This window comes from Lynx canadensis, chromosome A1, assembly GCF_007474595.2.
Source record: "Lynx canadensis isolate LIC74 chromosome A1, mLynCan4.pri.v2, whole genome shotgun sequence".
In the NCBI taxonomy this organism is placed as follows: Eukaryota; Metazoa; Chordata; class Mammalia; order Carnivora; family Felidae; genus Lynx; species Lynx canadensis.
Window position 1 is genome coordinate 111,330,654 of NC_044303.2, and position 26,468 is coordinate 111,357,121.

The following is a 26,468-nucleotide window of genomic DNA, read 5'->3' on the forward strand; positions in this document are numbered from 1 at the left end:
GCAGGGACCCACATTGTGGGCTTCTGTGGTGATAGTGATTGTGTTGACAGTGGTATCTTTCTCCCAGATCAACATCCTGAAAGCTGGGACTACCTCTGAGTGTACCCTGGGCTGGGCACAGCGGAGACAGGCAGAACCAACAAGGATTTCTCCCCACCGTGGGGGCCCTTTGGTTTAGGACCTCTGGACAGGAGCCCTTCCTCTATCTTCAGACATGGGCAGTAGGGAGGCCAATGCACCCTCTGGGTCTAAGAGGTGGGCTGTGCCCAGAAGACTTAGGCATGGTTGTTGGTTTCTCCCCATAGGAGGGATAGGAAGAGCTAAATAAAGGCACATCCCTATTGGCCAGGAAAGCTCTGGAAGCCCCCAAGAAAAAATGCTGCTTTGGGGTATTTACTTGTTGCCCAGAAACATAAATTAAATATATACATGTTATAATAAGTAATCTTTGTGCACGCACACACACATACACAGTTACACAGACTGCTGTGCACTCTCATACACAGTCATAGTTTAAGACTAGTCACAGGTGAGGAAACGCTAACACACTCAGTGGTCAGCCTGGGATAGTCATGAAGGTCTTGTGATTCAGGAGCTCTCCCATTGCCCTGTGCACACACTGCCTGGTTTCAGCAGACACCTCCCATTTGGGGGATCCCTAGAGGCAGGCTGGGGATGAGAGGCCTGATGCAGCTCCCTGTGTCCTGCCTAGGTCAGCATCGGGTGCCCTGAGAAGATGGAGCCCATCACCAAGATCTCACATATCCCAGCCAGTCGCTGGGCTCTGTCGTGCAGCCTTTGCAAGGAGTGCACAGGCACCTGCATCCAGGTACGTGGCCCGTTCACCTGCTGTCGCCCAGGAGGTCTCCTGCGTATACCATCTGCGTAGAGGGGTGCTTCTGGGACCCTCTGGAAAACACACAGCTGCCACCACCCCCACCCTACTCCCATAGTGCTATAGACAGAACCATTGATGGGCCATGGAGGCCTGGGACTGGAGCCAGACTCAGAACCTCACCTGAGAGGCATTCCTCCATCCCCAGTCCCTCTGGGCATGGGGTAGAGTGCAGAAGCAAAGGCTCACCACATCACTGCATTCCGAAGGATTCTGGCTTTCCCAAAGAGCGACTGTCTTTGGGGTTAATAAATACAATGACCTCACATCTGACATCAAACATGTGGGAGGGGTAGGAAACACTTTTCGTCCAGCTGAGCTAATAGGCTCTCCCCAAACAGGACAGGGCTGCACCAGTCTTTCCACAGCATTGGTTCCCACATTCTGGCGTGCGTCAGTAATACCTGGAGAGCTTGTTAAAACACGCATTTCTGGGCCTATCCCCAGAGGTCCTGTTTCAGTAGATCAAGAATGGGCTGAGAATTTGCTTTTCCAGCAAGTTCCCAGGTGACCCGATGCTGCTGGTCTACAGATTGGAAAGTGGGGGTCATTCTTTGTCCTTCTTTCTCTAGCAACAGTTGTCATTGCAAACACTAGATGTGCCTCCACCCATTTGTAAGACTTTCAAAATGACTTGTGAGTGCGACATAAGTGGTCGTTAATAGTTGGGTGGGGTATTCCTGAAACATTTATCAGTTGATCACAGCCATCATCCAAGGCTGTGAGGGAGGAGCAGTCCCTGAGTCGGCCCTAGCTGCCTGGACAAGAGAAGGAAGGGGTCCCTGTCCAGCACCTCTTCCCAGAGGACAAAGGAGGGACATGATTCCCCATCTATGATGATGTTGCAGAAAGGAGGCAGTGACCCACCACCAGCCTTGCTTTTGATGCCTCTTGTTCCAAAGTCATTTTGCCCACATAGTTATGCAGCTTAATCCCCAAAGGATTGTCAAATCACCTGACCATTTCCCCAGGATATATGGGGCTGAAACCCATTTCCTCTCAGGCTCCCCCAGAGTTCCCCCTTCCCACATACCACAGCTCCTTCCATACCCACAGGCTGTTGGGGGTCCATGCCATTTTATATAGGGTCTCACCAGCATCCTGGGTTCTCAGTGGAACCCTGGAGAGTGGCCTACATCCTTCTTCTTCCTACCAGGGCTCCCCTCATGCCTGACATTTCCCCTCCTCTCCCTCTAGTGCTCCATGCCTTCCTGTGTCACAGCATTTCACGTCACATGCGCCTTTGACCATGGCCTGGAAATGCGGACTATATTAGCAGACAATGACGAGGTCAAGTTCAAGTCATTCTGCCAGGAGCACAGTGACGGGGGCCCTCGGGGTGAGCCCACTTCTGATCCCGTGGAGCCCAGCTCAGCTGGTGAGGATTTGGAGAAGGTGACCCTACGCAAACAGCGGCTGCAGCAGCTAGAGGAAGACTTCTACGAGCTGGTAGAGCCCGCTGAGGTGGCTGAGCGGCTGGAGCTAGCTGAGGCGCTGGTTGACTTTATCTACCAGTACTGGAAACTGAAGAGGAAAGCCAACGCCAATCAGCCACTGCTGACCCCCAAGACTGACGAGGTGGACAACCTGGCCCAGCAGGAGCAGGACGTCCTATACCGCCGTCTGAAGCTCTTCACACACCTGCGGCAGGACTTGGAGAGGGTGAGTCCCCCTGTCACTTCTCCACCTGCTGGCCTGTCTGGTGGGCATCCTAGGAGGTCTTTCCACCCCATGTACACCGCCCTACAGCAGCCATGGCTCTCCAACTCCAAATGGTGATGTCTGGCCAAGGGGCTGAGGGCTTCCAGTTCCCTGACCAGGTGGGGGTAACTTATACTATGCAGAACAGGGAAGCCTCTAGCCCTTGGATCTCTGAGCCTTTCTTGTCCCAGCCCTTTTATGGGCCTGAATGGTAGGGGCCCTGCTGTGTTCCTGAGGCTCTAGGGCATCAGACCTGGGGCACAACCCAGGCTTTGAGCTTCTGTTGGTTTCTGTCCCCATTTGTAGCCTGTTCCCAACACATGAACTTCAGCTTGGAATCAGGCAGGGGAGAAACTGGGAATTGCAGCAAGTTGTATCAGCCCACTAGGCATGTTCTGGACCAGGGCAAGGAAAACAGGTATTAACGTGGGGCGTGGGGGCATATGGGTGGGCTGGAGACACAGTCAGCCTGTGTGGAGTAGAAGGATGAAGCTGAGTGGGTAGACCAAAGTGTGTGTGGAAGCTGCAGGATGTTTTAAGCAGGGACTGTCCCTCTGGCTGCAACTTCCAGTCACTGGGTCTACGGTGGATGGGTTGGCTGAAACTACCCCCAGCTGTGTACTAAGGAGATCAGTGGTCTTGGCTTGGTCCAAGGTGGTAGTTCTGGGAGCAGAGTAAGATGAGGAGACACCATGGCTTTGGGGTGAGCTGTGGTGGTTAAGGGATAGTGAGAGTTGCTTTCTGTCTGGAGCATGGGAGCCCCCAAAAGGTTCCATTCCCTCCTACTACCCCAGAAGAAAAGATGAGGAGATTACACCTTCCACGGAGAATACGCTTGAACTTGACTTTACTTTCCCACTGTGTTTCCTCCAACGCATAAAGTACTACCACCAAGTTGGAGGCAATCTAAAGATGAAACCAGATATTCTCTGAACCCCAGGTGCTGTTTTAGGGACATTCAGTTCTGGGGTTCGAGAGCACATGAGATCATGTCATAATGTCTTTCATGCATGAGCATAGACACACGTCTGTCCTTTCCCCAGTCCTTGTAAGGAAACAATCCTGAGTGAAAGCATTGATGGGGCTTTGTATGACCCGAGGCAGCTGTTTTTCTTATGTCCATCTCGTTGGCAAGTCTGTAAAATGGGTAGAACAACTTCACGGATGTTGTGCCGTGTTGAAGGGAACCTGAGGTGGAGCCTCTGAAACTGGACCTGGCTTCCCCAGTCTCCTTCAGCCGTACTCCTCTGCCCTGAGGCCTGGTCAGGGGGAAGTGACCCCGATGGCCTGAGAGGGAACCTTACCACCTGGCAGCCAGCCTGCCACCAGATCAGAAGGGGGAGGTGGAGAGTGGGGACACCAGATGTCCCTGGCTCCAGCCAGGGCAGAGAACAAGGCCATCTACATTGCAGCCCCTACTTCCTGGGCAGCCCAGCCTCCTGTGTCATGTGGCAGTGGCATCAGGTACATTCGGACATCGAGTACTTTCAGAGACCAAAGCTGCATCCAGAGTTGTCCTCAGGCCACCTCTGAGTCTGCAGGCTCCAGGCCTCCGGTGCAAACACCCTGCTTTTACTCCTGCTGTTCTCCAAAAGACCCCTCAAGTCTGACCTCCCTGGTCCTGCTGGTCAGCCCACTGGCTCCGCCTGGACAATGCACGGAGGCCAGGGGGCAGGGTTACTTATTTAATCATTATCTTGAAAGTAGAGGCAAAGTAGATTCTCCTGGCCCTAATGAGCAGGTGAAGAAACTAGGGCTCTCGAAAATGAATGACAGAAAGTCTTAGAGGAATGTGTGTTTTCTAGGGTTTGAGTTGCATTTGGGCTTGGATGGGGGATGGGGTTTGTCACCAGGAGAAATGTTGGCTTAACCTCCTATTCTGTACATTTCCTGAGCAAAAGCATCCCCCACCATCTTGCCTTCATTGTCAGCTGGTACAAATGTGGCTAAGGGGCCAAGGTCAAGGGCTAGGATGCCAGCAACTTCCCAGGCAACCAGAGCTGCCATGCAGAGAGGCCTCTGGTGGGACTCTCCACAGTCAGGTGTGAACCAACCCACTCTTCCTCCAGGAAGAGGTGACAGGGCCGACTTTGAAGGGGTGCCGGCTGAGAGTGAGGCAAGGGCGTGTGCAGCCCTGGTAAGCTGTGGAGAGTCAGAGAGCCCTGTGCCAGCTTGATCCCCTCCAGGTCTAGCCTCAGGGCCTTTCAGAGCCGCGTTGGTGGCTTGCTTGAGTGAACGGGGCTGAGAGCTCCGCCACAGGGGAGGCTTTCTGCAGAGACCCATGACTGTTGGTGGCCTGGTCGTGGCCCAGTGCCAACGGCCAAGAGTATCCAGCCTCTGACTGGGCACCAGGCCAGCTTGGGCTGGATTCATCAGGGAGGCAAAGTCGGGGTTGAGACTGATGCCTTGGGCAGTTGTGGGTTTGCATTCAGTTCCAGCATTTCCCGGCTCTGTGCCTTCTGAGTTTCAGTTTCCTTTCTGTAAAATGGGAATAAGGAGCCAGCTGACCTTGGAGTCACAGTGGTGATGGGAGCACAGTGACCTCTGCTGTTCATCGTGGTTATTGTTGCTGTTCTGGCTCTTAGAAGAGTGGGCTGCTTGCAGAGAGGGGCTCCGTGGAGGACTGAAAGTGTGAGCCCAGTGCTAGGACCTGGGAATGAAACACAGGGTACCTTCCCTGATCGACGTGTCCCCCCGAGGCCAGGCAAGAGGTTTGCTGAGAGAGGCAGAAGGCAGGGCCACGCTGCTGCCACTAGCCTGAAGTCCCACTTTATGGTCAGCCTTTATGTGTTTTCCTTAAACTTCAGCCGCCGGCCTTGGCCCCAGCAGGCAGCTCAGGAAGGCATGGCCACTGCTGTCTCCCAGAGTTATTCACAGCTGACAAAAAAATTGCGGTGCCGATGAGCAGCCTGTCAAACGCCGACTGGTGTCCCCTAGCAACCGTGCTGGCAGTTCGGGCTGTGCAGGGCCTCCGTGCCTGTGGCTCTGGATCCAGTTACCAGGAGTTTACTCAAGAGCATGACCCGGCCTGGGAGGGTGGGGGCAGCTCTCAGACATCTGCCCCCCTCCCTGAGGAGGGACATGTGGGATCTTCTCAAGGCCCTATTTCTTCTACCAAGGAGAAGACCTTGCCCTCCCCATACTTGCCACCCACCTGCTTCCTTGTCAGGTTGGTCATACCCCATTTACTCTGTCCTCAGTGCCCAGATCATGTTCTTCTTGGCCTCCCACCAAAGCCTACCTTGTCCAAGGCAGCCTTGGCTTCCAGAACTCTGGCTCCTCAGCCCCCATAGCTCCCATATCTAGAATGTTTCCAACCCATTAGTGTCTGCATCTCACTGAAACCTAGTCGCCACCTCAAAGTGCTCCCTCGTCAGTAACCCTGTATCCTCAAATCCCCCTTCCTACTCAGCCTTCTGTTTCCCTGCTCAGCACCCCCTCCAGGCTTCCCACTCTTCACTGTCCCTGTTTTCTTCACCCCCACCCCATGTGTCATTATCAGCTCACTGCCTGTGCCCTTATCCCTGTGTGAAGGCCACATACCTGGCAGAGCCTTACCTGGTAGGAATCCTATAGTGGTGAGCGGATAAACCCCACCAAGGTTCCTGTCAGCCAGCCTTGTTCTGGGACATTCTAGACTCCCCAGCCTATCACCTGTCTGCACCCTGGCTCCACATCCCTCAAGTCTCCCCCTTCTGGGCCCTCAGTCTTACCTCCTGTTCATCAGACCAGACCCCTCCAGCTTCTCACCTGTAAAGCCCTCCCTATCGATTTTCTGCCCTTTTTCCCCCATTCCCCCCTTCCCCCAGCACACACCCTGCAGCAAGGGAGTCGGCCTTCCCTTCATGCCTGCTCAGTCTCCCAGATTTGAATCTATTTCACCTTCTGCCATCTCCAAAAGCACATCCTCCTTCCATGTGTCCTTCCAGGCATGGGACCCTCTGCCCTAACCCCCATCTGTCCCTTCCTGTCTTCCCTCACTGCTTCCCACTCTGGCCAGGCTCCTGCCACTACCATCTACTAGGGCCACCAACAGCTTCCCATCACCTACATCCAGTGGCCACTTCTCCATCCTCATCCTTCTCAGCAGTGGTTACCACAGTCAGACATGCCTTTGGTATTGAAATACGTTTTGTGTGGATGCTTTGACCAGAACCCCCCTTAATACCCTCCTGTTCTCTGCTCTCTCTGAGTGCTCCCTGTCCCCAGTGATCATCAGTTCACCACACTCAGTCTGACCTCTCAGTGGTCTGTTCCACAGCTCTGCTCCCCATCAGGAGGCTGATCCATCCCACACTCCTTTCTGAACTCCAGCCTCTCGTGCCCAACAGGCCCATAGGTCCAAGCCTGCCCCCCACAATCTCCCTAGTCTCCACAAATGCCCAACACTAGTCCAGTCTAGCTCAGGATAACTGGCTGGGAGCCCTCCCTGGCCCTCCAACCTCCTCACCCACATTCAGGCTCACTCTGTAAAACTTACTGATAACAAAACAATTTCCTCAAAATGTAAAGCCTGCTTTTATTACCAATCTGTAGTTTGGGGGGACTTTGCTACTTGATTCATCTTTTTTTACTCTGATTTTTGTTAATGTTTAGTTATTTTTGAGAGAGAGCACATGTGCAAGAGGGGGCAGAGAGAGAAAGGGACAGAGGATCTCAAGTGGTCTCTGAGCTGTTAGCACAGAGCCGGATGTGGGGCCCAAACTACAAACCATGAGGTCATGACCTGAACTGAAGTCGGACGCTCAACCAACTGAGCCCCCTGGCACCCCACTCTGATTTTTTTAAAGAGAACTTCCTATGTTTATAATCAGAAAAAACAATAATGACAAGTGTCAGGAACCTAATAACCTGGATGAACTTCTAAGGTGATATTAATACTTCGTCCCCAAAAGCCATCACAGAAGTGGAACTCCACAACATTCAGTAACATGTAGCTATGTAACCAACAGTCTTGCGAGAAATTAGAGAAATCATCGATGGTTCCAGGGTGAGGTGGGAACAAGTGGTCACATCATGACCAGTGTACCAACCACAGAAGGTGGGTATTGTTGGGATTCTCACAGAAAGAAGCATTCCTATCTTGCCTAGCAGGAATCTCCAGATGGTACTGATTGTGTCATGCATCTTATCAGGAAAAACATGGAGCATTTACCTGCAATATATTGTATTTTTCATGCCTCATTCATATCTACAACTGTATATCATGAAACAAACATAGTCAGAATTTCTAATTGGATCAAAAAATATACCAGTACTTGCTTTAATATTTCCTTCCTGTGCCGTAATGAACTATCTAAGTCAGTAGCCTATGCAGCTCGCTTTGGAGGCCCCTGGCCTAGGGCAGTAATTCTCAGATTATGTAGTGCTGTATAAAATCTGTTTGAGGACACAACCACCAGAGACTTTCACACTCCCCCAAGCCTGGGAATTTGTGTTTCTAACCAGCCACCCAAGGGATCTTGATGCCAGTAATTCATTTAGGTTTGCTGTGAGAAACCTTTTTGTAAAGTTTCAGATGAAAGAACAAAAAACAACTAAAATAAAAATCTGTATTTTAATAGAAAGTGATGAAGTAAGTAGTGGTTTCTTTGAAGGGGACTCTGCACCTCTAAAGCTCATGTCATTGTTAAGGATTAACGTTAGAGTAAGTTCGATGGTGGAATGTTTGGGAAATTTTTTAAAAGCTGGACTTTGAACTGTTTTTAGGTTTGATGTATTGACTGGTTTGTTTTGAGGCCTTCAAAGTCATGAGTCTGTCTACCTCTCTTCACCCCCATGGTCCCCATGCACAGGAAGCCATGTGACTCCCAGGAGGGAAGCAGACCAGGTTTCAGGGAGAATAATGCTGAGCTGCTTAGATGCAGTGGACAGGGAAGGAAGGCCTTCTGGAGGTTCCTTTTTTTTATTATTTTTTTTTTTTGAGAGAGAGAGAGAGACAGAGTGCTAGCGGGGGGGGGGCAGAGAGAGAGGCAGACACAGAATTTGAAGCAGGCTCCAGGCTCAGAGCTGTCAGCACAGAGCCTGACACAGGGCTTGAACTCACGAACGGTGAGATCAGACCTGAGCTGAAGTCGTATGCTTAACCTACTGAGCCACCCGGGTGCCATAAAATATGTTTTCTTACAGTTCTAGAGACCAGAAATCCAAGATCAAGATGTTGGCAATGTTGATTCTGTCTAGAGACTCTGAGGGAGGATCTGTTCCGAGCCTCTCTCCTGGCTTCTGATTGCCAGCAACCCTTAGCATTTCTTGACTTGTAGACCCATGATTCCATCTCTGTCTCTGTTGTTACATACCATTCTCTCTATATGTGTCTTCACATGGCCTTTTATGAGGACACCAGTCATTGGATTTAGGGCTCATTAATATGTGGTATGACCTCATCATAATTGATTATATCTGAGGTTCCAGGTAGACAAAATTTGGCAGGAGGCACTGTTCAACCCAGGAGGGAAAACAGTGGAAGTGTTAACAGGGGGAGGATTTACATTTCAAGAAGATGATCTGGGATAGCAGAGGGGCCAGAATGCCTGCTTGTCCAGATGGAGCCAGTGCAGGTGACCAGGAAATGGAGGGAGCTGATGGGAAAGAGTTATGTTCATCAGGGACTGATGGGGTGGCTCTGGGGGTGAGCGAGGAAGAGCTGGATCCTGAAGGGTGATGCCAGGGTCTCAGCATTTCTGCCTCCCCCACCTTACCCCCAGCTGCCCTTGGCCTAGCATTGTAGACACAGGGCCTTGCTCTGCCTCTCCCCTGCCTGGCCTTACTCTGGATCTTCATCCCCAGCTGATGCACTTCTGTGTGATCAACATCCACTCGTCCCTTTGTCCAGGAAGCCTTCTTGCCACCCCCAGGTCTGGGTCAGGGCTGCCTGGTCCTGTCAGTACTTGCTCTGCATCTCTCTGCCCTGCTGGGCAGCAAGCCCTCAGAAAAAAGGGACCTGATGGCATTGCCCACTGCTGAGCCAGGGCGAACACCATGTGAGTTCCCAGAGCTGAAGCTGGTGCTTAGAGATGTGTGATTATGAGGAGCTCCTGAGGAAGTCCAGGATTTGAGAGGAAGCAAGGGCTCTTAGGCTGGGGCCAGGCGGCTGCCCCTTTGGGGAGGTGTTTGCCTTGAATGGCCATGTCTGTGGTCTAGGCTGGGTACACACATTCTAAGGGTGGAATGCTCCTTAGAGTCCATACAGAGCCTGGAGCCGACATTCTGGGATATCCTTCACCACTGAGCTCAGGAAAGAAGGGAGGACATCCATGTCCACAGAGAGGTGTGATCACAGCTACCCCCAGGCCAGGAGAAATGGAAGTCATGATAACAGGCAGAGGCTCTGAAACCCATAGGTTTCCCCCAGGCAACTCAAGGTCATGCAGCCTGAACTCAGCTTTGAAGATGGAACCCATCTGCAGACGGAAGTACTGGCCTCAGCTGCACAGACCCTGGTGGGACCCAGAATTCCAGCGCACAGCTTCTGGCCATCTGTCCCTGCTTTGGAGGCTTCAACCTGAGCTAAAGACCATGGTGGAACAAGGAAATGTCTTGAAGGAGGGGCCCAGAAGTGTGATATACTCTGAGAGTGGCTGTGAGGGGATGGCACAACTGGGGAAAGGCACCAGGTGGATGGGGAGCAACATGGCCCATCCTTCAGGTGCTTCCAGAACAGCTGCAGAGTGAGCTTAAGCAAACCGGTCTCCAAAGGACTAGACTCTCTTCCTAGCGGCCCTTAAGCAGTCAGAGAGGCCCCTGCCTTTCTTCCTGAGAACTTCTGTCTCAGGCTGAGTGAACATAGCCATGTGGAAGGGCCTTGGCCAGAGCAGGCATGGGCTTGGCTCAGGTCTTAGTGCAGCAAGTGGACATGGCACACTCAGCCCCAGGGGTCAGAGACTGCCTGACTACTCAAAGCTGCTCTGCTGGAGCTCTTTCTTCTCTGCACCATGGCCATTTGTGTCTCAGGATAGAAGTTGGCCTTGTCATGGTGTTTTTGGCTGAGGAATATCTTTGATGGACAAGAGTCCTTGGACAGGAGGCAGAGGGATGGAATTGGTAACCTTACAAGGCCCCACTGAGCCTGGGGGCACTGTGTAGGTAGGGGGAGGGCAGCCACAGGGGCAGCATGGCAGAGTGAGCCAGGAAGTTCATGCCTAGAGAAGGCAGGTAGAGTCACCAGCCTGAGCTAACTGGATGCTCTCCCTGCCTGCTCTGGCCCAGGCCCAGTGGGAGCCACAGGGTCAAGGCTGTACTTGGCCTGTGTTTTGGACCAGAGAACTGTGGCTCAGGGCTGAGGACACACTCAGGGCTTGGGAATTGATTCCTAGATGTCCCAGGCAGGTTAGGCAGCAGTGCCCCCCCAACCCTCACCCCAGGGCTGGGAGGTCAGGTGTGGCTGCCCATGAGTAAAGTGGAAAACCTCTGTCTTGTCTCCTCAGGTTAGAAATCTGTGCTACATGGTAACAAGACGTGAGAGAACAAAACACGCCATCTGCAAACTCCAGGAACAGATATTCCACCTGCAGATGAAACTGATTGAACAGGACCTGTGTCGAGGTAGGCATCTTCCCTGCCCCCCGCCAGCCACCGCTCAGCGTGCACACTCTCAATGGGCCAGGTCCCAAGGAGGGTTTGTGTATTCAGGTCCTAGTGGGGGCCACTGGCCCATACACAGACCTTCCAGAACCAATTAAGTAGGCCAAGTTGGGACCTACTAGGGCCTCAGTTGTATGTTGGTTGGCAAGGAGCCAGAGATGGGAATGTGGGCATCAGGCCTCTCCTGAGGAGGCTTTCTGGTCCACTGGGGATACGTAGGTAGTTCCAGGGCCATAGTGGTGCAGGAATAGATTGCGCGTGCACAGTAGCTCTAAGCTGGTGTTGGGACAGGAAGGGGCCAGAAGCTAGAGAGCTTCCCTGAACCCCTGCGTGGCTTCATGTTGATCCTGAATCAGGCAGCTGCTCCAGAGATGGAAGAGGACCTCTGTGTTCTTTCTGACCTCATCTGATAAAATTTGGATGCCTACTAGCAGTTCTTTTTGTCTGTTTTCTTCTTTTTTTTTTTTTAATTTTATTTTTTATTTTTTAACATTTACAACAGTGATTTCAGGAGTAGATTCCTTAGTGCCCCTTACCCAGTTAGCCCATCCCCCCTCCCACAACCCCTCCAGTAACCCTCAGTTTGTTCTCCATATTTATGAGTCTCTTCTGTTTTGTCCCCCTCCCTGTTTTTATACTATTTTTGCTTCCCTTCCCTTATGTTCATCTGTTTTGTCTCTTAAAGTCCTCATATGAGTGAAGTCATATGATCTTTGTCTTTCTCTGACTGACTGATTTCACTTAGCATAATACCCTCCAGTTCCACATAGTTGCAAATGGCAAGATGTCATTCTTTTGATTGCCAAGTAATACTCCATTGTATAGATATACCACATCTTCTTTATCCATTCATCTATCGATGGACATTTGGGCTCTTTCCATACTTTGACTATTGATAGTGCTGCTATAAACAAGGGGGAGCATGTGTCCCTTTGAAACAGCACACCTGTATCCCGTGGATAAATGCCTAGTAGTGCAATTACTGGGTCGTAGGGTAGTTCTATTTTTAATTTTTTGACGAACCTCCATACTGTTTCCAGAGTGGCTGCACCAACTTGCATTGCCACCAACAATGCAAAAGAGATCCTCTTTCTCCACATCCTCGCCAACGTGTGTTGTTGCCTGAGTTGTTAACGTTAGCCATTCTGACAGGTGTTAGGTAGTATCTCATCGTGGCTTTGATTTGTATTTCCCTGATGATAAGTGATGTTGATTGTCTGCTTTCTTCTTAAACTCTTCCCGTGACATGTATTTAAGAGATCTGGAAATCTAAGGCCAAAGAATCTCCAGTGTCGCTGTTTTCTGCTAGTTGTGTGGATATTGCCAGACACAGGGCCCTTCCCAGAGTGTTTACATGTTCAGAAGGGCAATGCTTAACTCAAAAAAGGTCCTCTAGGGGCGCCTGGGTGGCGCAGTCGGTTAAGCGTCCGACTTCAGCCAGGTCACGATCTCGCACTCCGTGAGTTCGAGCCCCGCGTCGGGCTCTGAGCTGATGGCTCAGAGCCTGGAGCCTGTTTCCGATTCTGTGTCTCCCTCTCTCTCTGCCCCTCCCCCGTTCATGCTCTGTCTCTCTCTGTCCCAAAAATAAATAAACGTTGAAAAAAAAAAATTAAAAAAAAAAAAAAAAAAAAGGTCCTCTAATGTAGAATTACATGCAGCTCAGTGGCAAGATATTTTGAGCCAGGAGCTGCCGCTGCTAGTTCAGCCTCTGGGTCAGGCTAGGCCTGCAGTGGAGAGGAACCAGAGCTGTTGGGCCACCCCCAGAACGAATGACTGAGGACCTGGTACCGCCCCACCCTTGTCTGAGCCAAGCTGCCTCATTTGCACTTTGGGATCACCACCTACTCTGGCCCAAGGAACCAGCCCTGCCAAAAACAGGTCCTGGGTGAGGCCGGGTCGTGTCCATGCAAAGGTCAGAGCTTACCATGCATCCCCAAGACTGGCAGCTTCCTGGCTGCCAGAGCTCTCCAGGCTCCTTCTCCTCTGTTGATTTTTTCAGCGAGTATTAAAACTGAGTGTAGACAGGATGCCAGGCCCTGTGCCTGGTACTGCGGGGCACGTTGCCATGGGCGGAATGGATAGGCTTCCTGTCTTTGTGGAGCTCACCATCTGGAAAGATAAAGGAAAGTGGTGCCCAAGGGGCTGCAGTTGGCACCAGTGCAGGGACAGAAGTACCAGAGATGGCTTCACAGCAGTGGTGATCCTGGAGCTATGTGTCTGGCTTCTTAGGACCTCACTGTGGTGAGAGGTCCAGCTGCAGAAGGAGAGGCCCACAATCAGGGTAACAGAACGTGGCAAGGCCTGTAGTACCCTCAGGCACAGGATTCCAGAAACGAGGTGAAGAGCCAGGTCTGCATCCCCACACTGAATCTGGGGACATTTGCAGCTCCTGGAGCTGAGTGGCAGCATCAGGCATCCTTTTGTTCAGAGCGAGACATGTGGGGAGAAGACTGGTTTGCTTCTGCCCAAAACTGATGACCCCTGGGATGGGCATATGGCTACAAGCATATCGTCGAGGCCTGTCTGGCCGGAGCACTGGAGAAGCCTTCCTGTGGCAGTTATGTTTAGGCCATGAACCACTTGAAGAGCAGTAAAATTTGGAATCCTAGAGGCTGGAGCTTGTCTTTTTAGAGAAACTGGAAGGAGTCTGGCATAGCAGCAACTTGGGCAAAAGGACTACGTCTCAAGTGAGGTTGGGGTCTTGCTAGGATCAGACGTGCAAGGTCTTGCGGCCTCAGAAGGAGCTCAGACTTTCCTGAGGGCACTGGGAAACCTTAGAAATCTCCCTCCAGAGCATGTAGGCAGGAGTGTCATGTCAGAGGTGAGGGTTCTGAGGTTGCACAGGGGATTAGCAGCACAGCTAGGGAGAGTCCATATCCCTCAAATTTCTTGTAAACCTTTATCTGAGAAGCACTCCAGACTCCTGCTGAAAAACTTAGGAGAAGATTTCTGGCAGCTGGGCCTCCCCCTGCAGATGTCCCTCTCCTGCTCCAGTGTTCTCTGTGGCTCCCTAAACCTATGTGGTCACGGACCAAAAGGATAAAAGGGCCAGGTGTGCACCCCGAGTCTGCTATCTGCTGTGTGACCTTGAGAGCAGACCAAGAAGCCAAGGCAGGAGACTTGCTCATGGGACTGACCACTATGGCTGGACTAGAACCCACATCTCTTGACTCCTCAGATAGTCCTCAGACTTCTCTCCACATCCATGTCTGGCCGCTAGGCCTAGCATTGAAGGCCCTGACCTGGCCACTCACCTGTAGTTACCCTTTGCACCCACCAGGACTCCCACCCCACCCCGACATCTAGAGGCCATGTAGATGTCAGACTGCATTCCAGGTCCTGGAGGAGGGTCCTCCACCCGCTTTGTGGCCCTGCGCCCTCCCCAAGCCATTCAAGGACAGCAGTAGGCACTTACCTTCTGTTCCCCACCAGCTGTCCCTGACTCACAGGAGCCCCATTTATCCCAGGTCCTGGGGCTCTGAGCCTAGGACACATTAGCAGGGCAAAGTGACCTGGAAGTTGAGGCACAGGTGATAGAGGACTATCATATGGATGGCCCATAGTGATCTTGGTTTTGACTGAGCTGCTCGGGGTAACCGCCTCCCTCCTGCTCTCTCTTTCCCTGGCAGAGGGGTCTGGGAAGAGAGCAAAGGGCAAGAAGAGCGACTCGAAAAGGAAAGGCCGTGAGGGCCCGAAGGGCAGCCCCGAGAAGAAAGAGAAAGTGAAGGCGGGGCCCGACTCAGTCCTGGGGCAGCTGGGTGAGTGAGTGGCCACACTGGCCTGGCGAACATGGCCAGGCTTACACCATCACTCCACTTGCAGCCCCGAACCTAAGGCCAGCAAGGTCCACCAGCACTTCTGTTGCACAGAGTAGGAAGCCCAAGAGGGCTAGCCAGGCCCTTCCATGCCCAGGTGCTCATACCTTTTAACCATAAAGGAAAGTAGATAGGGTCTCTGTCCCATCTGGCATCCCAAGAAATTCCCCTTTTGTACATCTGGAGGCTGGGCCAGGGTCTCAGGAGCTGCCCTCACATTCTCTTAGCCAGACTCCTAGAGTCCCCAGGGGACATGTGGGCCCTCTGTGCCCTTACAGAATGTAGCCCTATGCTGGGAAATGAGGGTCAGCCAGAATTCTCCATCCTGGTCCCGCTCTGCTGGAATTTCTCAAATGAGCCCTCCCTTCAGCACTAGGGAACCTTCCTGGAGCCACCCAGAGAGACCTAAAGGAGTGGCCACAGGTATTGGCCCAGTACATGGTCAGTCACAGACTCCTTAGTGCTCCTATATTAAGCAGAACAGCCCTTGAGCCCTCTCCCCCCCCCCCCCCCCCCCCCCCACCAGCTTTGGGCTTTCTCTCCCAGGGTATCACATGCTTCCCCTAGAACACTTCCTCAGGGATGACAGTGGAATTATCCAGACCTGTCTCCAGCAGGGAAGCCTCATGTCATCTTGTATGTCCCTCATTCTCAGGAATGGGACCACTTGACCACTTGGGTATCAGAAGGAAGGCCCAGTTTCACCTGCTGGCCCTGACATCCAAGAGGGACCTTCTACACAGATGCACTTGGCTACCCTATCCAACTTGTCTGCTTCAGAAATAATTCTCACAAAAAAAACAGCGCCCCCTGGTGGCCTGAGGCGTTTTCCTTCATTCCTTCATCCTCTGCACCCCGGGATGGGAGAGGTGCAGAGCCGGCTTCATGGGTGTGTGTACCTGTGCAGTCTCAAAGGGCTCTTGCTTGGTTTAATGCTCTACTGTTGTCACCTTGAAATACCTTAATAATTTTTGAACAGGGAGCCCACATTTTCACTTTACATTCTGGGTTCCAAATCATGAAGCCAGTTCTGGGAGTAGGTTGTCCTGGGGAGAGAGGTATATGGTGTGGACCCATATAGTCCCTCTTTGGTGGTGTTGACAGGAGGGATCAGCAAACAAGATGGCTTAATTGGGTCTGGCAAGAGGAAAAGAGGGAGGGAGGTGCACAGTGGCCTGCTGGGGAGGGTCCGGGAGGGCTTCCTGAAAGGGTGGGATACACACCTACGAGCGTCTCACTTGCTTCCTCTCTCCCCTTGGCCAGGCCTGTCCACCTCATTCCCCATCGATGGCACCTTCTTCAACAGCTGGCTGGCGCAGTCAGTGCAGATCACAGCAGAGAACATGGCCATGAGCGAGTGGTCACTAAACAATGGGCACCGCGAAGACCCCGCCCCGGGGCTACTGTCAGAGGAGCTGCTGCAAGACGAGGAGACACTGCTGAGCTTCATGCGGGACCCCTCACTGCGACCTGGGGACCCTGCCAGGAAGGCCCGTGGCCGCACCCGCCTGCCTGCCAAGAAGAAGCCGCCACAGGACGGGCCTGGCTCACGGACGACTCCGGACAAATCCCCCAAGAAGCCCTGGGGCCAGGATGCAGCCAGCGGCAAGGGTGGTCAGGGCCTAGTGGCCCGGAAACCAACGCGGCGAACGCCTTCCCACCTGCCGTCTAGTCCCACAGCTGGGGACTGTCCCATCCCAGCGGCCCCCGACAGCCCCCCTCCTCTGGCCCCCGAGACCCTGGACGAGGCAGCCCCAATGGCTGCTGACTCGAATGTCCAAGTGCCTGGCCCTACAGTGAGCCCCAAGCCCTTGGGCCGGCTCCGGCTGCCCCGAGAAAACAAGGGAACCCGGAGATCGCCAGGTACCAGGCCTGATGCTGGGACAGGACCGCCCTCTGCTGTGGCCGAGAGGCCCAAGGTCAGCCTACACTTTGACACTGAGACTGACGGCTACTTCTCTGATGGAGAGATGAGCGACTCAGATGTGGAAGCTGAGGACAGTGGGGTGCAGCGGGCTCCCCGGGAAGCAGGGGCTGAGGAGGTGGTCCGCATGGGGGTACTGGCCTCCTAAGTCACCCCCACCCTGTCCCAGGCCCTGCCCTGGTCCTCCCACGAGGCCTCAGCCCAGTCACAACTGCCATTTCCAATCTCTGCTGAGTGTCTCAGATCCTTGAGACTGCCACTCTGTTGTGGTTTTATTTTTAATATAGAGAGAGTTTTGAATTCCACACTGTTGTCTTTCCTCTGTGCTGGCCTAGGACGTTAGAATTCCTTCCACGGCTCTGGCCGCAGGGGCTCTAGCAGGTCCTGTGCCCCATCCCCGCCGCGGCAGCACCCCGCCCCGGCCCACGCGGCATTGCTGGGCTCCTGGCTAGATGTAGGCGAGGCGAAGAAGAGCTCAGGACTCTAGCCCGCTGCCACTGGGTGACACAGACCGTCGTTTGGGCATTATTTCATGGCAGATGGGCCAGCCCAGGGCCTGCCCCGCCTTGCCCCCAAATTCCACTGGGGTCCATTTGGGGGGTCCTGCTGCACTCCACTGATCCCCAAGGAAGTATAATAAGTGATCCCCAGCCAGAGTCTACTCACTGTCACAAGCACAACGAGCTTATACAAGAAAGCACTGAGGGGGCGCAGAGGGCCCGCTGGTTCCAGAGGAACCACCGCTGTTCCTGATCAACCCACATCATCTGAGGCCTGCCCGCCCACCCCGCGACCCTCCACTCCCTTGCTGCTCCACCCCTGCCAGTGCCCAGCCCGGCGGCTCTGAGAAGGGGTTCCTAGAATCCTTCCTGAGCTGTGCCATTTACTCAGGGGACTCCCAAACAGCCAGCCAGCCGCCAGTGCCGGTGGAGGGCTGCAAGGGAGGGCCAGTGCCCAGACAGGGGCGTGGGGCTCAGACTCCCCACACTTAGAGAATTGCTCTGGGGCTCCAACTTCCTTCCTTCCTTTGGGGCCAGTCTCGGCTGACGTCTGGTCACTCCCAGACAGCTGACCTGACCTGACCAGACCAGACCGTTTGCCTTTTCAAATTTTCCAGTCCTGCTATGAGATGAGCTTCTTCCTCGGTTTCCTTTTGGAAACTCCTCCTTCCAACAAGCAAGTGGGATCCCGGGGCCCGGGGCAGGCCGTGTTGGCCTGCTGTGGCTGTTTCAAGTCTTGCTGGATGTTCCTGGTTCCTCTGTCCCTGTGAGCCGTTACCCCCTTCCCTGGTTCTGCCCTCCCTACCCACCACCACCCACCCACCTTTTCTGTCCCATCCCCTAGGTCCCAGGTAGTTGCTCTGAAGAGTGTCAGTGGAGTGGCCCCAGGGTGATAGCTCAGGGAACAAACAATAAAAGGAATTCAGTGAAAACATGGGTTTTTTTTGTTTTATGAATTACTCCTGGGTCACTTCCACCACTGGTGAAGCCAGAACTTCTCCGACAAGAAATCTTGCATAAGTCCAGTGAATCAGTCGAATCATTCTGTGGATGCCAAAGAATATTTTGACCATAAATACAGCACAGCCTGGACCTGACAACTTGTCGCTTGGACTTTTTTTTTTTTTTTTTTTTAACGGAGTTCTTTAGCAACAAAGTGTAGAGAGACATGTTCATTGTACACACCCAAGGAGAGGAGCCCAGGCTCTTGGAAGAAGATGTTGTTCTGCTGCTGAACCGTTGGAATTGGGACGTGGGAACCAGGTGTTGGGACTCCGGTCCTGGGCTGGGCCCACTGTGAGCTTTCCTAAACTCTGAGACTCACAGAGGGGAAGAACAGTGACAGCAAAACCAGCATGGCAAAGGTCTTCACCATGTGGTTCTCCCCACACAAACACTCAACGTGCAAATCGGCGGGATGGGCAGCAGCTTGACCACCCACCCCTGACTCCAGCACTTCCAAGGTACGACAGTGGCATTGTCATCGACGCACGGTTTCATGTGAATTTTAGCAAAACGGGAAACAAAGCTAGGACTCAGTTCAGAAGATCAGGCAAATGTGTCCAGTTGGAGTGGACTCGGGGCGGGCTTCAAGGATTCTGGGCGTTGGAATGGCACAAGCTACCATGTGGAATTTAGTCTGCCTGCCGTCTTGGTAGTAACGGCCAGTGCAGTGTCCGCACCAGCGGCCCATCCCCGTTCTCTGTTTACTGCCTTTGAACAGTCCTCCTTCCTTCCCCTTGCTTTGGGTCACAATCTTGTCTGTGCCAGATTGCCCAGTCTGACCTCACAGGGAACCAAGTGAGGAGCTTAAAGAACAACCAAACTCTGCCAGGGGGAGAGGTGGGGTGCCAGGAATGGCTCCTGCCCAGTAGACTCCACGCTTGTCCCCCTCCCACCGCTTCATGCATATGGAGGCGAAGTCTGGGCTCCCTGGGGGCAGAGGCTAGGGCAGGAGGGCAGGAGAGAACACGGAAGGGAATATACTGCAGCGTGTCTGGCTGGGGTCAGGAAGGGTAGCCAGCACCCTTCAGGGGTACTCCACCCAAGTTGGCCTCTGGATTCCCTTCTGTGTTGGCTCTTGCTTTGGACTGGACTATCCCTGGGGCTGTGTCCTGCGCAGGGCTCAGGGATCTGTTAGGCTAGCTGGTGGGGGAGGTGGGAGAACCTTAACTCCCAGACCTGGCCCTAGAGCTGTTCTTGCCCCGCAGCTGTCCACCTCTGGGATGTCCAGCAAGACCACACAGAGGACAAGGATACTGGTTCCCACCATTAGCCACAGCCCTTTTCACTCTTTTTCCCATCTCCTGTCCACAGTGTAGACAGCTTTGCCAACCCTGGGGTTGAGGCGGGAAGCAGGGAACGAGACAGACGTCCTTTTGCAGGCCAGAGGCTGAGGCAGATCTTTTGCTTGAGCACCTCTGCCCACCATACTCACTGGCCCTCTCCCAGGAGGGAGAAGCTCCTATTACTCCTCCTGGCTGCCATCCACCCTTCTCCTGGTCCTGGCTGCACAGTCCTCCTCCTCATCACAGCCAGGAAGGATGAGGTGCAAGGAAAGTATTTTTATGGATCACAAATGTATTTTAAAGTCAATAAGGAGAAGAAAGGTAGAAGGGTTTATTTTATTAAATGAGCTCTGACTTTGTGACAGTGTATGAGCATTTGCTATGTCAGGGTCTCGGTTTCCTTAGAGAAGCCACCTGGGTTTCCGGAAGTGGGTGCCAGTCTGTAGGTATGCATGTGCCAGGGCACGTCTCGTGTGTCCACGTATGTGCATGTCTGCGTGTTGCGTTTGGGCATATTGTGGGACCTGCTGGGGCAATTTCTAGAGCATCGACTGCCCGATGATACTAACAGACATTGGCAGCAGCTGAACTTGGCATTTCCTTGCTCACTGCCAGATGCCAACCTCTGGCCATGCCTGAAGCTCTGCAGAATGGTCTGGATGCCTGTACCAAGGCCCTTGGGGAGGCCACTTCCCATGCCCCTGGCCCAGCTGGCCACATTGGCCAAAGAGCCAGGGCTGGAGTCTGGGACTTTTGGTTGTTCTTTAAGGCACTTCCTGCCACCTTGTCCCTCAGATGCACAACACTCTGTGCTCCACAAACGGCTCGGGGTGGGGGGATGATATGAATGTCACAGGAGGAGACACCTTCTGTCCTTGTTTCAAAGAAAGTGATGTGCCATTTGTTAATATACAAGAGAAATATTGAAAATATATTGAAAAGAGCAATTTTAAATTATTTTTGGCTTATGTTGCAATATTTATTTTCTTGTATTAGAAAAGATTCCTTTGTAGAGAAAAAATGTATTTTTCATTAACGCAAAGACCTATTTCTCCTTTTTGTACATTGTCCATGTTCGCTACCCTTAACGAGCAATAGAATGTATGGCCGCTTTGCCGTGGCCAGTGCCCGCCATGCCCTGCATGATTCTGTGTTGCCGCTGCTGCGTAGCTCCTAGTCCCATCCTGTCCCACTCACTCATGAGGGTTTCCAGACCCTGGCCCCAACCAGGGCCTGTGTCTCAAGGAGCCCTTTGCACTCCTCGTGTGTTGGCAAACGCAGTTAATAAAGCAATGTTTTCTGTGCTGGCTGGTGTGCGGCTCTGTTACATTCAGTGGAGGAGGGGGTCCACAGCCACCAGCCGGCTAAGTGAGTCAGCAAGTGCTCTCAGCGTGTCCCTCGGAACCTACTGCTACCTCGTAAAGAGTGCTAACAGGGATGGGCATAGCGCTCAACACCCATACTGTATTTCAGGGCAGTATTTCATTTGTTTCTTGATGTTGGCATCCCCCGGAATTCAGAGCCGGTGAGGGAGGTACCCAAAGCCACACCTCTGATAAGAGGGGAAATTCAGTGTCACAGGCTAGACTGCTGTACTCTTCCCACCTCCCGTGAGCCACCTTCCTGGGACAGTTGGTAGGTTCGCCAGGAACCTTGGGCATCTGTCCCTACATCAGGGGAGATGTTGGCCCAGGTGTGTGTTTTCCATTCATTATTTCCTGAGCACCTGCTCCATGCCAGGCTCTGGAAAGTGTTAGGAATGTAGCTACCATCCCTGCCTCCCAGGGCAGCTCACAGACCCAACAGGGATGCAGATGATGAGGGAACTGGGAGATATGGAGGCCTGTGCTGATTGGGGGATGGGAGGCTTCAGGAAGAGTTTCCCTAAGGAAGAGACACCACGCATTCATTTGGCCATTCAACAATGAATCTATCGGCCATATACCTCGTTCTGCCAGTGTGGTGGGTTGTATACCACTAGGGTCCCGCCATCTAGAGCTTCCAGGCAGTGGAGACCTGAAGAATAAACAGTTGCTTGGTAAAGGGCAGCTGGATTAAAAAGGGACAACAGAGTTCCTGAAAGGGCTCGGCATGTGCAAAGATGCATCAAACTGCAAACTAGGAAGGGGTCTTGAACCTCCCCTGAGAGCCCCAGGGGAGGCAGTTTGGGAAGGGGGTTGAATTGGGACTCAAGCTTCTGGGACCACTGACTTGGTTGTTTGCTGTTTTGTCACTGGTGCAATGGGCAATAGGTCCCCAAGGGTGCCTCCAGATCCAAGGTTCTGTGACTCCACACAGCAGAACACATGGGAGCCAACCCAACTGGCTGGCCTTCGGAGCTGTCTACTCTCTGGGCCAGCTGCCCTGGGCTCGGCACCCCAGCCTCCCCCTCCTCCCTCCCTCCTCCAGCATGACGCCAGGCTCACTGGGCCACCATGGTCCAGATGAGGGCTGCAGGGGGCCTGCCGCAAGACCCACACCTGAAAGCTGACCTAGCTGATAAATGTGGAGCAGGAGAGGCTAAGACACCTGTGCATCTAAAGCAGCAGTGTTCAATAGAAATCAAGTGCAAGCACACATGTAATTCTAGTAGCCACACTTTTTAAAAGTAAAAATAAACAGGTAAAATGCATTTTAATTAATAATTATATTTAACCTATTAGATCCATGTACACTTAAACATGTAATTAATGTAAAACCATTATAATGAGATATTTTACATTCTTGTGCTAAGTCTTTGCAATTCAGTATGTATTTCATACTTCTAGTGCATCTCAATTTGGGGTTTTGGGGGCGTTTAAGATTTTTTAAAAATATTTTCAGTGTTTATTTATTTTTGAGATGAAGAGAGACAGAGTGTGAGCAGGGAAGGGGCAAGAGAGAGAGGGAGGCAGAATCTGAAGCAGGCTCCAGGCTCTGAGCTGCCAGCACAAAGCCTGACGCAGGACTTGAACTCACAAACCATGAAATCATGACCTGAGCCGAAGCCAGACAGTTAACCAACTGAGCCACTGAGGTCCCCCTAGCAAATCTCAACTTGGACTAGCTACATTTCCAGTTCAATAGCTATGTGTCTAGTAGCTACTCCACTGGCACTGTAGCCCTACAGACCATCGGCTTTCTCCTGGGTTGCTTCTATGGGGGAAAGCAGAGGAGTAGACCTGGCCTTAATTCCCAGCCAGGTCCCTCTGGGCTCCCTATCTTCACCCATTCAAGTCCATACAACTGCTTCATGGCAGGGGTCCCACAGCTGGTTGGTGACCCTAGGCCTTTGCCCCTGTTGCCTCTGCTGTCCCTGCCTACAAGGACAGGACAGGACGAGTGTGGACCAACCTGTCCACACCCTCATGAAGGGCCAGTACTCTCCCAGTATCTCCCAGGAAGGGTATGGCATTTATCTACCCTTCCATCTTGCCTGAATTGATTCTGTACTCACTGAGCACCTGCTACTGGGCCCTGAGGACATTAGGATGACCATATGTCCCTATGGAGACACCAGGCCAGTGTGGGAGACAGACTTTAATCATGTAACCCCAGAGCAGTGTGCAATTACTCACTGAGACCATATTGTGAGTGTAAAGCCGGGGGGCAGTGGGGGGAGGTGGTCTCTGAATTTCCCTTGTTCTCACCAAATTTCTGTCTGCAAGATGGGGTATGGGGTGCCATCTGCTGCTTGCCTGGCCCCAGCCCAGATGCCTCCACCTCCAAGTCCCAAAGCACACAGGGCCAGGACCAATCCTGCAGTCCCTAGTCTTAGAACCCTAGACCTCTTTGTCCCCAGGACACCAGTGACCCCCTCTCCATGGCCCTTTGGCCCTTCGTGAGCCAGCACAGAGAAAGATCTTTGCCTTCAGGAACAGGGAGGCTGTTAAAGGGACGAGAGACCTCCTGAGAAGATAAGGCAGTGATTTAGGCCTGTGGGGCATCCACCCTGGGTAGGGTAAGTGAACCAAGGATTTCCAGGCCCTGCTGTTCCCTAACTACTAAAGCAAGGAAGGGAATCACTAGTGGTTTGCAGAGGGAGTGCTCCGTGTTCCCAGAGACGGCCTAAGTGCCTCTCCTTGCACCTCTGGCTGTGCCCAGAGGTGCCAGAGGCAGCCAAGGCCCTTTTCTAGGAGAGGGTTTCAGGACTCAGAGTCACTGTGGACCCATGCCAGAAATGCAGGTTGCTCAAAGTGGTCTCATGCTAGGCTCCCCTTCATATGAGACCTCCACACTCCAGCCTCACCTGACCAGGCTCTTGAGGGCATCCATAAGGGCCAACTCCTCCACACTCTGAGCTGCAGCTGTCCCTGTTAGTGTCTGCCTCAGCCACCCACTCTTCATTACCCTGAGGAGGGGCGCCTGGGTGGCGCAGTCGGTTAAGCCTCCGACTTCAGCCAGGTCACGATCTCGCGGTCCGTGGGTTCGAGCCCCCGCGTCAGGCTCTGGGCTGATGGCTCAGAGCCTGGAGCCTGTTTCCGATTCTGTGTCTCCCTCTCTCTCTGCCCCTCCCCCGTTCATGCTCTGTCTCTCTCTGTCCCAAAAATAAAAAACGTTGAAAAAAAAATTTGGAATTCTTCATTACCCTGAGGAGAAGCACAGGCAGGACACAAGGCATAGTGATCACTATTTGGGGGTTGCTGATAAAAGAGGAGATCATGGAATAGGGATTTTAGGGCAGCCTTCTGGGGTTCAGGCAGACTTACTGCCAAGAGTCAAAAAGGGAGAAAAGGTGGGCTCAGTCAAGCAGGCAACTTGGGCCAAGCTGAGTGTATCGGGGTGGGGCTCAACACCCAGTGCTCCAAGCCAGGTCTGGATTTCAGAAGCATCCCTGCCATCCATTCTAAAGGCAACTGGGTTGGGATGCTAAAGCCCTGGTCCCGGTTTGTGAGGGAGACCTTCAGTGGGTTAGAATGTAGAGTTGCCAGATTTAACAAATAACAGTTTTGGACACACAGTGAAATTAGAATTTCAAATACTGAATAATTCTTTAGTACAAATATGTTCTTTATAAAAAAAATGTTTAATGTTTATTTATTTTTGAGAGAGAGAGAGAGAGAGAGAGAGAGAGAACATGAGCATGGGAGGGGCAGAGAGAGAGGGAAATACAGAATCCGAAGCAGGCTCCAGGCTCTGAGCTGTCAGTGCAGAGCCTGACGCGGGGCTCGAACTCATGAGCTGTGAGATCATGACCTGAGTCGAAGTCGGATGCTTAACCACATGAGCCACTCAGGCACCCCAAGTACAAGTATGTTCTAAATATTGCATCCTGTATTTTACCTGGCAATCCTAGTGTGACCTCTTGTCCTCCAATTATACTGGGTCCCAGGTAGAGGAGCAGTGTGGTGAGTGATTTGCCATTGTGTATATACACTGAAGCAGATCCAAGACTGTCCCCACAGCCCCGAAATTCTCACCCTTGAAGTTCGAAAGCAATGGAAAGGGGGATGCAGCCACGGGCAAGGACATCCAGAACCCATGCTGCACCTGTCTAACTGTGCTACAGCCCCCTTTACATCTCACATGCCAACCCAAGGCTGAACAGAACCTCAAGGTGTCCTGGAAGGGATCCTGCTCGCTAGGATTTGAGGCCCACAGACCATTTATTTGCTGACTCAGGTCAGCAAATAAAACGTTTATATTGTTTGCTATACTATTTGCTATAGCCAAGAGCTACAGCATGCCTGTCAAAAGATAATGGATAAAGAAACTGTGTTAGATTCATGCACTGAAACATACCCGGTCTTGAAAAGGAAGCAAATTCTGACATACGAACTTTAAACACATTTTGCCAAGTGAAATAAGTGATTGCAAAAAGACACATACTACATGATAGAACTTCTGTGAGGTACTTAAAGAAGCCGAGGGGTGGGCGCCAGGGCTGGGGGCAGAAGAGGTGGGGGTTGTTCAGTGGGTATGTTAGCTAGGACCCAAAGGGGAGTTACTTGGATCAAAGGGCTGCAAGCTGTCAGTAGGAAGGAAGAGGGGGGAGGAACAAAAGCAGGGAAAGATTGTGTCTGTTTTAGAGAACAAGCAGTTCCCACCAAGGAGATGGAGGACCAGGTGTTCCACAGGATACTCCATTGTAGGAGTAAGTTTGAGCGGAACTGGAGTTGAGGACTTGCAGAGAAGCCCAGTAAGTTGCCCTAAAGTTACCATTTACTCATTCTAATATGAAGATTTCCTATGGGTGGAGGGCTTTTCAGCCAGTTTTGAACATACTGTGTCTGCACTAATGTTGGGAAATACTAAGCATGTGCAGTTGAACCCAAGTGTCTAAGTCACAAAATATGCGTAAGTTCCTTAATGTATCAAGCTCCCTGCCCTTGTTCTGCAGCATAATGAATAAAAGTCTCCTGTACTAACCCTAAGAGGAGACAGTGCTTTGACAGCTATCTCCCTGTCTCCTTACTTGTGACAAGTTATAAAAATTCTTTGACATTTCCTTGGGTTGTGTTCAAATTAATGCTCCCCCAGCAGCAAACCCCGAGTTGAGTTACATGTGTGGAGGCAGGATAGGGGGTTCTGGGGGTCTGGTGCATGGCAGTGTGCATATGGTTGACAGTAGTGTACTTTACACTTAGAAATTGCTAAAAGAGCAAATTTTATGCTATGTGTTTTTTTGCCCCAGTTAAAAAAAAATAGAGAATACTATGGGGGGGGGGGTGGGAATCCCAGCTGCATTCAAATGAAGAAATGGAATCTGGGGGGTTGGCATAGTGGAGAATTAAGAACCTGTATTTTGGTCCTTTCTGGGCCTCAATTTCTTCATTTTTTTAA

At 52.2% G+C, this 26,468-nt stretch overlaps 1 protein-coding gene across 8 annotated transcripts in view; it reads left to right on the forward strand.

Moving 5' to 3' along the window:
- JADE2 (jade family PHD finger 2) overlaps nt 1–20,636 on the forward strand; it is a 54,076-nt gene extending 33,440 nt beyond the window's left edge. For 6 of the 8 annotated variants that reach the window (XM_030318306.1, XM_030318319.1, XM_030318287.1 and 3 more), the window contains 5 exons: nt 713–829; nt 2,093–2,557; nt 11,023–11,140; nt 14,809–14,937; nt 16,258–20,478. In XM_030318306.1, coding sequence (XP_030174166.1) covers nt 713–829; nt 2,093–2,557; nt 11,023–11,140; nt 14,809–14,937; nt 16,258–17,066 — 1,638 coding nt within the window. In that variant the 3' untranslated portion in view covers nt 17,067–20,478. Of the gene's footprint in view, nt 1–712; nt 830–2,092; nt 2,558–11,022; nt 11,141–14,808; nt 14,938–16,257 lie in introns of all 8 variants that reach the window. The other 2 variants (XM_030318293.1, XM_030318278.1) reach the window with 2 other exon arrangements.
- The last annotated feature ends 5,832 nt before the right edge of the window (nt 20,637–26,468 follow it).